Source organism: Bos mutus, chromosome 10 (genome assembly GCF_027580195.1).
Source record: "Bos mutus isolate GX-2022 chromosome 10, NWIPB_WYAK_1.1, whole genome shotgun sequence".
Classification (NCBI taxonomy): Eukaryota; Metazoa; Chordata; class Mammalia; order Artiodactyla; family Bovidae; genus Bos; species Bos mutus.
In genome coordinates, this window is record NC_091626.1 from 70,505,383 (window position 1) to 70,519,416 (window position 14,034).

A 14,034-nucleotide genomic window follows, 5' to 3' on the forward strand; every position below is an offset into this window, starting at 1 on the left:
ACTGAAACCAGGGAGTCTGTCTTAATGGTACCATTTCCACCATTGTCTCTAGCTCAGAAGACATTCACTCACTATAATGTTTTCCGAGTGTTCCCTCACCAATATATTTCTCAGTGAAGGTAGTTTCTTTTGGGTTCTTTGGAGAACAGAGTTAGGGGCTAGATGAGGTGGCTGTATATGACATACCCACTTCAACATTTCTATTTCCCTAAGTCTATGAATCATTTCTTCTACACTGTGCCAAGGAATTTCTGGTATCTCAGCTTCATTCAGCAGAGTCCATAGCTGACTCTACAGATTACACTTAGCCAATAAAGTAAATAATTAGAACCTCTTTCAGCTGTCCTAGATAGCATATCAAATCTGAATTCTCTAATTTATGTCAGTAAATTTAGCATGATCCTAAAATTATGTTGCTTCTTTCCAGTCTAGGAGTCCTTCAGAAACCATTACCATGCCTATCTCAGAGGTTTTTGCCAATGTAACATCTTCTAATTCTTTAGGTGCCTCTAATTCTTTAGGTGCCTCCTAGGTTTGACTGTAATTGGCTCCCTGGGAATGTTGGGGTCTGACTCTGACAGTGGATCTGGAGGCAGTGAAAGGGAGTAAGAGAGAAGCACAGGGAGCACTGGAATCCCCTGACATAGTATATTTCAGGCGAGGTCAACATGGAGTGTCCCAGCAAGGTAATGCCAGCCTCATCAGAGGAGACGGCGAGTCCTCAGCTGAACTGGGAGGCTTGGTGAAATTCTGAGGTTTAGGTACTCAGAGTTATCCAAATCTTCCCAGATGTTGCTATTCAATTTTGAGGAGTCCTATCTTTTCACAGTTGATGCCCTAAATTCATAGACTTGATAAAGCTCTGAATCCAACTTACACTTCAATTCAGCAAACCATAGAATCTAACCCTGTATTTGACTCTCAGCTACAAGGACTCTGTAGTTACAAGGACTCTATAGATATAAGAGATGTGTAAGATGGTCATAAAACCTAAGGTTTCTGACAATATCTTGAGCTAAAAATTTAAAAGCCTGAAACTACTGTTTTCTTTAAGTTCTTCAGTGAAATTAGTAACAGCCAGGCCACCTCAGCATTTTGAATTTTGTATGACAATCAGGCTATGCTGATGGCCCCACCACTTGGTCTGCCAGAGCCACACTTTCAATAGGCACTCGATTTCAGGTGACCACAAGTAGTAAGTTAAGTGACTTTGCCAGAGAATGCTGTGGTTTATTGCTAGTTATACTAGTTTGCTAGAGCTGCTACCGCAGACTGGGTGGCTTAAACACAAGAAATTTATTTTCTCACAATTCTGGAGGCTGGAAGTCCTAGATCAAAGTGTCAGCAGGTTTGGTTTCTTCTGAGGCCTTTCTTCTTGGCTTGCAGATGCCCATCCTCTTGCTGTGTCTTCACAAGGCCATCCTTCTGTGTTATCTGTATCCTAATCGTCTCCTCTTATAGAACATCAGTCACATTGGATCAGAGCCCACCCTAACGACCCTGTTGTTACTTAACTACATGTTCAAAGGCCCTATCTCTGAACAGTCACATTCTGAGGTATAAAGACTTAGGGTTTCAACCTATCAACATATCGGGGGAGGGTAGTGTTTGGGGCTGAACACTACCCTCCCCCCATATGTTGATATGCTGAATAGTGTTCAGCCCCAAACACTAATATCACATTGTCTAATGAAAACCTCACTACCTTCAGAAAATCTCACTACCTTCAGATCCAACCAGATCAGCTAATTAAGCTCATGTTTCAATCCCTGAGGATCTGTTACTTATATTCATTTCTGATACCAACAATTATGTCAATTAAGATTCAACTGTAGATAACGGAAACAATTCTGGCCATTTTAAGCAGAAAGGAAATGACTTAATATGGGGGAATTATGAGCTTACAATATCATGGAAGTTTTGAAGTAGCTGGTTCCTGGCTGAGTGCCCAGTAATAACCCCTAGGACAATACCACATAACTGTAGACCAACAGAACTTCTCTCTCAGCTGGAAGCAGGAAGTTGGGTAAACAGAAGTCAATGTGGCAATGGCTGGACTCCAGGATCATGCCATCTTAGATGCAATCCAGAGAACAAGAAACCACTGCCCTAAGTAGTGGCTCTAGAGTCATTCCAGAGCTGCCAATGCATACCAGCATAATGGGAAACCCAGTTCTCAAATCAAGATACCTTGATGGAACCTAAAATACACCAGAAACTAGCTACCTGTGAGTCTAGGAAATGGAGAAATGCAGTTTTTAGCTTTCTAGTTACTGCAGTAGCCAAAAGCCCTCTAGAAAGAGGTTGAAATAGAAGCAAAACTAAAACTAATATAACATATTTACTACACAAAGCTAATATCACCCTGACTCCAAAACCTGGGCAAAGATACCACAGAAAAAGAAAACTACAGACTGATTTTACTTATGAACACAGATGTAAAAATGTTAAAGATCTACTAGTAAAATGAATCGTCCAGAAGAGTAAAAACTAATGTGACCAAGAAGAAACATACACATACATACACACTCTCATTTGCCAAACTGCAAAGCCTTGAGAACAGTTTCTTTCTTTGAAATTTGCTTATTTTAATTGGAGGATAATTACTTTACGATATTGTGGTGGTTTTTACCATTCATCTACATGAATCAGCCATGGGTGTGCATCTGTCTCCTAAGTTCTTGGCATATAGTAGTGGCTCAGTGATATATTTTAAGTTTATGATAGTTTACCATAGCTAGATTAATTTACCCTTATAATTTATTAACTATTTATTAGATTTTTCATGGAAAAATAATCCACATAAAACTATGATAATGATGTAGTGAAAATTAAAGCATCTGGCATAATGTCATATTCCCTTAGTACAATGATACAAAGAAAATAACAAAAACCCACAGACAGAACCAAGTAAAAATATCACAGGAAAATGTGTTGAGAACTGAGGCAGATTCTGCAGGTACATGAAAAATCCTTTAATCCCCAAAGACTTTTTTTCCACCTAGAAACTTATTATTAATTTAACTCTGACTCTAAGTCAAATTACATGTTAGACTTCTGAGACTGCCATTAATTAAAAGTGAGCCAGTCTAACTGTATAAATGACTGTAAGCATTGGGAGTTCAGCTAGTACCTTCAATCCCTGGAGCCCTGCTGCTCATCTGAGTGAGTCAATTAAATAGCTTTTCTGCTTTGCTGTTGACAAATTTTTTACTTTGTGGGGAGGAGAGAAGAGATCAGAAGCTCTGCTTCTCTTCATTAATAAGTACTGATGAGTCAAATGGCAGAGGAAGAGAATACAGAATGGATAACGTTAAAATGGATAAATTTATTCCAAAATAACTAAAAACTAACTTTGCAAATGGGCGGATCTTTGAAACACAAAATATGAGACTCATACAAAAGCTGCTACTCAAGGTATGATAGAAGAACATATTGAGGGTGTATTCCAGGTAGCATGTTTCTTGGCTTACCTTACAGTGGTTAGCTTGCTTGTGAGGACATCAGGAACTTCATACCTGGGTTTCAAGGGTATTTCTTCATTGATTTTAAGTCTGAAAATATTTCCCTCTATGCCACAAACTTCAGCCAGGAGTGGAACCTGGGAACACATACATGAGATTGGTTTCAACAGCTTACCTAGGTCAGCTCTACAAATTACAATAATTAGAAAACTATGTTTAGATTATTACAGGGCAAGCTAATTGGTGAACAATGGCAATCATGAAGGAAAAGGCTTTCTAGTCTATAAATGTACTTGCCTGGCTCTACCTATAGTAGAAACAAACACCTCCTATGTGTTCCAGGGCTGTGTGCGTGCAAGCCTGTTCAGTCATGTCCAACTATTTGCCACCTCATGGACTGTAGTCCACCAGACTCTTCTGTCCATGGGATTTCCCAGGCAAGAATACTGGAATGGGTTGCCATGCCCTCCTGCAGGGGATTTTCCTGACCCAGGGAGCAAACTCTCATCTCCTGCATTGGCAGGTGGATCCTTCAACACTGAGCCACCTGGGAAGCCCCATGTATTGTTACTATAATGTCTGTTAAACGAAAAGCTAAGAAGGGTAGGCTGGGTGAGGTAATACAGAACACGTATGATGTGGTGCAAGTAAGATATAGGAAGCTGGGAGAATATTAAATCAGCATCAAAAACCAAAAACAAAGCAAAATAAAATCCCCCGAATGATGTTACTGGAACCTTGCTTCTTCAGAGTACAGGAAATAGGGCCCTTAAGCAGTGACAGGACACTGAGGAGTGACCAGGTATAAGTGGTAAATAGGCTGTGAGTTCTTTTACAGACATTCTTATTATAAAATAGGGTTATGATGCAGTAGTTATCAGTAATTATTTTCCCCAGCTTTATTGAGAAACAATTGACATGTATAAGTTTGTTGCTCAACTCCTTGATTTGTTACTTACAAATTGCAAAACTGATCACCACCATAGCATTAGCTAACATCTGCACCAAGTCACATAATTACCATTTCCTTTTTGTGGTGAAAACATTTAAGACCTACTCTCTTAGCAACTTTTAAGTATATAGCAGAGTACTATTAGCTACAATCACTAGCCTGTACATTAAATCTCCAGAAGTTGTTCATCATATTATAGTTGGAAGTTTGTACACTTTGACCAATACCTCCCCCTTTCTTCCACCCCCGATCATATGTAATACTGCTTATATGCTTAATGTTCTTTTGTATATCTTTACTTGAAGTGTGCCATCAGGATTCTAAGATTTGAAAATGTGTTCAAATGTAAGACTGAAATCCTATTAGAGTATGTATTCTTTCCCAAATTAGACGTATATTTCCACTAGTCTCTCAAATTTAATTCAGCTAACATTTATTTGGAATCTAATAATGTAATGTGCTGATGGCTGTGAAAAGGATGGCTAAACTCTTAGGGAGAGTGCAATTTAAAGGAGATGGAACACATACGTAGTAACTATAAAGTATTTTATGATAAGTGCTGAGACAGGACAAGAACGGTGCTGTGCCAGGACAAGGAAGGGCAATATTGTTGTCTGTAAGGAAAGGGGTCTGGGGCATCTCTCTGGAGGAAGAAGGACTTGACCAGGGCCTTCAGGAATTAGCAGGACTCTGGGTAGGCAAAAACGGGGCAAGAACATCCTAAGCAGAGGGCACACAGGTTGTCTGCCTATGTGTGATTAACCAATATTGAATCCAGTTTATGCACTCAGAGATCCTCCAATTTTTAGTAAAGTAACTTTCTTTTAAAAATTTACGTTTTAAACCAGAGACTTTGGTATGTTCTGTTCTTGAGGCTACAGCCTAGGAAAGAATCCTAATTATACGAGAAAAAGTAGCAATAACCCTGCTTTTCCCATATGATCTTATGCAAGCAAACACATGTATCAGTGTCAAAGCCCCATTTTGTTTTCAGTTTTACTTAAGCAAACCAATTTTGCTAATAGGTAACCCTTTTCAAAGTCAATATCCAAGTTCATTCTTATCTCTTATTACCAACACATTCCTTATTATCATCAACATAGCTTCATTTCCTTAGACCTTAAATCTGTTTTTACTGGCTTAAAAAAATTAACAGTAGTGTACTCTCAGAAGTCCAATAAGTAAAGCTACTTGGGTTGAAGACAGCAGAAAGAAGCTCAGAGCCTCAACCTTTGAGCCCCCTCCCCTCCCTGCACCGAGTCCTGAGACACCTCCACGGAAACCTCAGGGCTCTGTGGATGACAGTTTATAAAGCACTTTCCTGGGCTTCTTAACTGCCAGTTATTGCCCAATTCTTCCACCAAAACTTGGCCATCAAAAAGTCTGGACATAAATGTTATATCCTTCTGTCTAAAACATTGAGAATTTCTAAATATTCCTGCTCTCTAGAGACTTGTTTGGACATTTATTTTAAAATAATTTCCAAATAAATTATTGAATCTCTATTAATGATTTAAAATGATGAAAAATACATTGTTACAGAAGTTAGATTGCTTAAACTCAGAATTATTTAGTGTTGATACACAGATTACAGCAATAAAAATTACAGCAAGATGGATTTATGGAAAATAAGAAACATAAAACTTTTAAACATTTTAAATAAGGTGAGACAGCATGGGTTTTGCTCCCTTAGAAACATTTAAGATATGTAAATCTCTCCTACCAGAGAAAGTGAAATAAATTATCAGAGAAAGGAATACATTTTGGAAGTTCATTTTAGTACTACAAGTCTCTACTTGGTTTTTCACTGAGGCTTACCTCTGTAGTCTGGAGAGTATAAATTCCCATTTCCTATCTTATTTCTCCCATACTCAATAAAAATAAAACCTGGTATTTTGCAATCCATAAGTCTAGTTTTTATTTCTTTGGTTATAAGAAAAAAAAATAGACAAATTATAAAAAAATCACTGGTAAAAACATCCTTGTTTATATATTCAAGCAGCAGAGTTATCACAATTATATTACATTTAAAAAATAAAATTTCACCCAGAACCAGTAGAGACTGTGACTGAGTTAACAGAAGAGCCCTACAACACATATTTAAATGGTGGTGGGTATTAACAAAGGAAATTATGACCCCATCAACTATTCCTTGATGGGTGGATCTTGCTTTTCCTCTGGCACTAGGTCTCTCTACTACACTGTAAGGAAAGCTAATGTAAAAGGCATGGAAGAGTGAGCAAGGACCTTTCCCAGCTATTGGTCAAGATCTCCCAGGATTCAGAGAATGGTTTAAGAGTTCATTAAAATAGCTGTAGGGGACTTATTGCTCCTTCCTCAGTTGCAGCCGATTGGTTTATTGTAAGCACTGATCTTCTACAGAGAACACTGGCAAGTTAAACTGGATATTAGCCTGTCTTCAAGGACAATTAGCCTGTCCAGGTGTGTTTCTGATTGCTTAGATAGATTCCAAACTATTTTGCCTGTTCCTGGCCATTTCTGTAGAAATAATCCTGGATAACAAGTGGCAGTTGTTCCTCATCAGCTGAGGAGGTGGCTGGTTGGGCAAAGTCTCATTTTTATGAGGCTTAGATGAAGAGGCAAGGGGTAATTTCATGGAGGTGCTCAGAGATTTCCTTGCATTCTTGGAAAAGCTGCTAGAAGTGTTGTCTCTGGTGAAAATTTGCAAACAGACTGCAAAGCAAACATTTTGCCAAATGGTCATTTATGTCATAAAAGAGCAAAAATTAGCAACATAATAGGTCAAAGACATAGGTCGGTTGCAAATAGCCTCACTAGCAGTGCTTTTTAGGTATACTCACCGCCACCATGTGAATATACAGTTGACCTTGCAACAGAGATTTGAACTGTGTGAGTCTGTTTTATACATGGATTTTTTTCAATAATAATTTTTTTTTCAATAATAAATACTACAGGGACTTCCCTGGCAGTCCAGTGGTTAAACTTCATGCTACCACTGCAAGGGGTGCAGGTTCAATCCCTGGTCAGGTAACTAAGACCCCATAGCCCACATGCTGAGTGGGGTGGCCAACAACAACAATAAATCTATAGTACCACATGGTCATTGGTTGGTTGAATCTGCAGATGCAAAACTATGTATACTAAGGGCCAACTGTGAAATTATACTTGGATTTTCCACTGCATGGGGATGTCGGCACCACTAAGCCCTATATGTTCAAGGGTCAACTGTACAGAAAGGAGGTGGCACCCAGGAGTGGAACCTTGATCTTGGGCTTCCCAGACTCCAGAACTGTGAGAAAGAAATGTCTGTTGAGACACCCAGTGTTATGACAGTGTGAGCTGAAAAAGGTTGAATGAACCTTGGTTCTGTCTCCTGGTTGATTATAAAGGGACAGGTTGGGGGAAGGGAATTGGGAAGAAAAATTTCAAACATTAACAACAGACATCGACAACAAAGTCATTGCTTTAAGAGTTTTAATGGGGTGGGGTAGGCAGGCACGAAGAGGGCTGGGTTTGCCTCATCAGTGAAATCTGAGAACTGCAGCTGTGAGCTGAATATGATCCTCCTAGACTTGGGGCTCTGTCTCTCTGAACCTGAAATAAAAAGCTATCATTTTGAGCAAGTGGATATATGCAGCTTTTTAAAAAACCTCCAGACTACACCCATACCATATCCTAATTGAAATCTCCCGTGAAACACCCATCTCGTCCCAGAAACCACCACTAGCGGTGGCTCCCTGACTATGCAGTGAGCAGGATACAAGGTTCAGACAACTTTAGAAATTACTATCTGAATCTCTGTTGTCCCTAACAAGCAGAGAGGGTACAAAAACCTTAAGTTCCTATTCAGTTCAGTTCAGTTCAGTCGCTCAGTCGTGTCCGACTCTGTGCGACTCCATGAACGCAGCACGCCAGGCCTCCCTGTCCATCACCAACTCCTGAAGTTCACTCAGACTCACGTCCATCGAGTCGGTGATGCCATCCAGCCATCTCATCCTCTGTCCTATTAGTCATCTCAATTCTAAGTGACAAGGAGGACATTAAAAATACATTAAAATGAAGTTCAGCTCAGAATTTGAGGGTGATCTCCCCAAACATACACTTACATGCATTTGTCTGAGATCAGAGTGTGTGGATTTCCTGCACAGCCCTGTTAATTCCAATAACTGAAAGTGGAGTCTGTTTCACGAGGTCCTCAAAGTTCTTAGTCTTGGGAGCCGTGCTGCTGACATCCCAGATCGCTTGCCCTTGCTTGTCTGACTCCTCAGCTCCCTTCTGAGTCCCGTGCTGTCTTGTGCTAAGCTCCCGTGCGTCTTCCTGGACTACAGCTTCTTTTTCTTTGAAAGCATACAGATCTGGTGGGCTCTGGTTCTAGCACCTGACCTGAATGGCACTGTCCCTCATGTTCAGGATCCAAAGAGAGGTGTGTACAAAAAAACTCACCAATAGTCTTCTAAGAAGCCGTGTGAGAGGGTCCACCACTCACTTCATTGGTATGGAGCTGCATTGAGAAGCTGCACTTTGGCCCACATTGGTATTCTGAGTGCCTTAATATACTCTGCCTCAGCATGTGTCATCTAGACAGTGGATTGTTAAGGTGCTCAGCAGACTGAACCTCCCCAAGAATGGAAAGGGATTCCTGCCCTGACCACAGCACAGCTGCAGCTCTCTGGGGCCAGACACATTGGAGACAAGTAGGGAAAAGAGCAAGTGACAGGAAAAATGCGAAAGGAAGTGACCTGGCTGCTGGTATTAGGGCTACTGACTCCAGGAAGGTCTCTTGTGGACTCCTTGCATTTCCTGGATCCAGCTGCTTCTGCTGATGCTGCATACAGGGTCCTGGCTGGGTACTGGCTATTAAACCATGTGCAAATGGTGGTTGGTTCGCTAGGAAATAAATTAATGCTATCCCATGTTTTCCCATGAAAAGCTTTCAAACTCGGCTACAAAAGGATGCCAAGTTTGGGAGACTTGGATCAGCAGTCAAGGAACTGTGACTTTGAGGGTACCATTAGCTGTGAACTCAAAGGTCTGACAGATGCCAAGAGATGAGTGGTATAAGAAGCAGCACTAGGTTTTGAAGAAAGGCTAACCATCCCATCAGTGTAGTTAGGAGAAATGGACAAAGTGTGCTGCTACCACAAATGCATCCTTGCATAACCAGAAGCTGGGAACAGGGGGTGGTGACAGAGAAGACAGAACTGCTGACATGACTCTAGCCCCTGTTTTGAATTCAGGCAAGAAAGTTATGTCAGCAGATTCTACATCTTTGAAATGACTAAAATCTCTATAACTTCATACGGAAAGTAGTCTTCCTCACTGTGCCACTGCTCCTCCTGCCCCTGGTGGCTCAGACAGTAAAGAATCCGCCTGCAATGCAGGAGACCTGGGTTCAATTCCTGGGTCAGGAAAATGCCCTGGAGAAGGGAATGGCAACCCACTCCAGTATTCTTGCCTGGAGAATCCCATGCACAGAGGAGTCTGGCAGGCTATATAGTCCATGGCGTCACAAAGAGTTGGGCATGACTGAGTGACTAACACTTCCACTTCACTTCACTGGCTAAGTTAACTGTAAGTAAATATTAGTCACTCAGTTGTGCCTGACTCTTTGTGACCCCATGGACTGCAGCCCACCAGGCTCCTGTGTCCATGAGATTTTCCAGGCAAGGATACTGGTGTGGGTTGCATTTCCTTCTCCAGGGGATCTTTCCGATCCAGGGATCAAACCCGGGTCTCCTGTACTGAAGGCAGATTATTTACCAACTGAGCTACAAGAGAAGGGTAAGTTAAAGGCCTTACAAATGTTACAGAGAATGCCCTAATGTTGTGGGGCAGTTTTGGTTCTGTCTTCTCTGAGGGGATTCCTTGGTGTAATGCTGCACAGCACATGACACAGCACCACAGGGAGCTTGCTCACAACGCTGCAGTGAAAGTGGGGATGTCTTCTCAGTCTGCTCCACAGAACTGGGCTTTGTTAGGGAGCTGATGGAGTTACTATCTAAGCTGGCATGGCACCGAGACTGCATGTCTTTACCTATGTTCTTCAGTGAATTACCAATTAAACCAGATTGGTCTGGGAGGCCTTAGAAGCTTAGGACACCTCTAGAAGATGGGAAAAGATCTGAAGCGAGGGTCAAGTTGGAAGCATCAGCTACTTGTGAGCTCAGCCACACTTCTGAGCTCAGCCCACAGCACTTCCTCTGTGACTGGCCCACGAGAAGTAGTGTGAAAACCCGACATGAGAAAAAGCACTTAGGACACTGTTCTAATGTTTCAGTATGTAAGAACTGTGGTGATCTGTGAGTGAAGCAGCTTTGCTAAGGGAACATTTGAAACTTATTCAACAGCAGAGACCATCGTTCCTCTTGTTCACTCACATGTTGAGGTTTGGACAGTCACTGAATCTGGGCCTTGCTTAAGTATAAATTGTGTTAACAGTGATAGAAAGAGCACAGGTACTTGACAGAGTCTACAGTCACAGGTGAAAATTCTGGTTACTAGCTATGACTCTGGGCGGGTGGTCTTTTAGACTTCAATTTCCTTATCTAAAAATTGGGGACAATACAATGTACTTCTTAGGTATTTTCTAAAGTTTAATTAAAAGGAAATAATATTTGTAAAACATCTAAGAAAGCATCTGCTACAAGGCAATCTATATGTTGACAGTCATATTACTTTTAAAGTAACATTGTGAAGATAGTAAAGAGATAGCATGACTTCTCTCACAAAGTTTATTTTTGAAGCAAACATAGTTTAACTAGGCTTTGTAGAAATTCACTTCATTCAACCCAAATACATATAGAAACAAAGAATTGTCTGTAGAAAATATTTTTTCTCACCTTTGCTGGTTCGTTGATGATTTGGAACCTGGCACTGTCTTCGCCTGGTGTGACCGAGTCCAGTAATGCCCGATAGGTAGACTTCTTGGAGAGCAGCTGTTTCTGACGCCTGCAGATAGGAAGTATACAGATGCCCGAGAATGATTTGTGACTCAACCTCCAAAAGACTATATTACCATGTGAAAGTTATTAAGATTTCACTTCAATAATAAGTGAACTGGGCACAGGCAGTATATTAGTACTTCAATAAAGCACTAACAGAAGTACTTTAGAGAGCTAATAAAATTAACGAGTGCTAATACAATTAACAAAATAAGAGTCTAGTAAAATTGTTCACCATAACACTGCTCAAGGGTGGTATTTTGTCCCCTTTATTGAGAAGGTGGGGCAGGTTTTTTTTGGTGGGATCTTAGTTCCCCAACCAGGGATTGAACCAGTGTTCCCTGCTTTGGGAACATGAAGTCTTAACCACTGGCCTACCAGGGAAATCCCAAGGGGCAGTTTGCATAGGTGACATTTGTTAGCTTGTTGATTTCTCTCCCTCTTTCCATGAAATGTACACTTTAATAGAAACTTATTAATAAATTCTAGTGGAAATCCAATATAATCTAGTGGTCTGACAAGGTGACCAGGAGTTCACTATAGAATTCCTTCTAAGGTACCTGTTCAGAATTAAAATGATATGATCTTTCTACCTCTAGAGTAGTGTGAATAAATTGGAGAGTTGTATGATATAATGTTTGTTGACTTCAGTTTTAGGACCACATAGGGGTAGACACTAAAAAAAAAAAAAGATTTTAAAGAAATATTTGTTGAGGCTCTGGGAAAACAGGCAATCATAAACTGGTGACGGGAGTGTAAAATGACACAATCTCTATGGAGGGATACCTAGTAATAGTGAAAATTTCAAATACATTTATTCTTTGACTTAGTAATCCCACTTCTGGAAATTCATCCTATAAATAGACCTGCATGTATAGGAAATGACATATGCATAGCTTTCTTTTTTTTTTGGCCACACCATACCATGTGGCATGTGGGATCACCTGAGCAGGGATTGAATCCATGCCCCCTGCATTGGGAGCATAGAGTCTTAACCGTTGGACCACCAGGGAAGTCCTGATATATGTATAGCTTTTTCCTGTGGCAGTGACATTATAGCAAAAGACTGAAAACAACCCAAAGTCTAGCAAGAGGACAGAGACTGAATAAATTATAATATAATTTACCCAATGGACTACTATACAGCTGTGAAAAGGACAGCCTCCATGTATTCTTGCAGAGCCCTTCAGAATAAATTATTAAGCAGGGGGGAAAAAAGAGGTAGGAGACACGGGTTTGATCCCTGGGTCAGGAAGAAGATCCCCTGGAGTATGAAATGGCAACCCATTCTAGTATTCTTGCCTGGAAAATTCCATAGACAGAAAAGCCTGGTGAGCTACAGTTCATGGGGGTCTCAAAGAGTCAGACACAACTAAGTGACTGATCATACATGCATAGATAGAAAGCTATATGGTGTAAGAATAGTTGTGATATAAGAATATATGCATTCACTAAAAGAAATACTGGAAGGAGAAATAAGAAATGAATAAACCTGGTTACTTACGGGGAAGGTGTGGAGTGGTGTGAAAGGGGACAGGAATGAGAGTAACTCTTCAATGTGTTTCTTTTCATAGTATTTGATTTTTGAAGCATGTAAAAGTATTATTTCTTCAAAGATTCAAAAACTTAATATTAGTTTAAAAACACTGATTTTAAAAATAGTGGATTTATTAACATAGTAATGTTAATTATAATATATAACTATACAATATAATTAATTATAATTAATAGTAACATATTAATTATAAAATAATATAACAGTAAGTTAAAGTAGTAAAAGTCAATGTCTCCTGTCAATAAACTCTTTGATCACTGAATTTTCTAATTGACTCTTTCCTCAGAAAGTCTATCAGTTCTCAAAAATTTAATAAACATCAAATTTGAAATCTTTTTAGAACTGTTTTGCCTAGGTCATACACTTCCTCTCCTTACCTGTAGAACGAAATCTTGCTGCAGTCTTTGAAAACGTTTTTATCCACAGCTTCATCTTCAACACTAAATAAAAAGACATTTTAAGAAATTTGTTTTACACTGGGTGTGTGAATCCAATTTTTGTACCTTCTCTAACTATAATATAAACGTGGGACATAAATCACTGTGATACCAAATTGTATCAAGGCCATAACATAATACGATGATGTGTTTATAATGTTGTTTAGTAAACCACCCAAGGTAGACGACAAAACATGAAGTTCTGGGATTTCTCTGAAAGCAAAAGAAAAAGAGCACTGTCACTTATGAGAAAGGGTTCTTTAAAAATAATGACTGAAGGCTATGATTAAAACAATAAAATCTGAAGAAGTAAAAACAAAAAACCTCAAACCAAAGCAATAAAAACAACCTGCCCACCTGTTTATTCAACAAAGTACTTTCAGAATATTCTGTCTTAGTGTTGGGCTGTGAGGAACATATGAAGGACGGTATTCAAGCTTTCTTTGAGATCCTAACCAACATCATAAATCAGTCTGACAAACACTATAACAGAGGCATGCGTAAGGTGCTAGAATAAGCATACAAACAGATGAAGAAGGAAAATCCTTTGCTTTTTAAGATGATGCTGACAATTTAGGGGCCAATGTTTTTTAAAACTGAGTTTCCAAAAGAGCTGTTTCTGGAAGAGAACATGATCAAGATGTACATATACTTCAGGACATGTATTTAACATACATCAATTAAAACAACTACTGGCTCTAAG

General features: G+C 39.8%; 1 protein-coding gene across 18 annotated transcripts in view; it reads right to left on the reverse strand.

The window, feature by feature from the left end:
* GANC (glucosidase alpha, neutral C) overlaps positions 1-14,034 on the reverse strand; it is a 67,668-nt gene that overhangs the window by 51,617 nt on the left and 2,017 nt on the right. For 17 of the 18 annotated variants that reach the window (XR_011465688.1, XR_011465685.1, XR_011465687.1 and 14 more), the window contains exons 3-5: positions 13,272-13,334; positions 11,238-11,346; positions 3,474-3,601 (exon numbers count right to left, since the gene is read on the reverse strand). Coding sequence is in view for 9 of the 18 variants with exons in the window: in XM_070378161.1 (XP_070234262.1) it covers positions 3,474-3,601; positions 11,238-11,346; positions 13,272-13,334 (300 nt within the window). In the remaining 9 variants the exon portion in view is untranslated. Of the gene's footprint in view, positions 1-3,473; positions 3,602-6,195; positions 7,111-11,237; positions 11,347-13,271; positions 13,335-14,034 lie in introns of those variants that run through there. The other variant, XM_070378164.1, reaches the window with a different exon arrangement.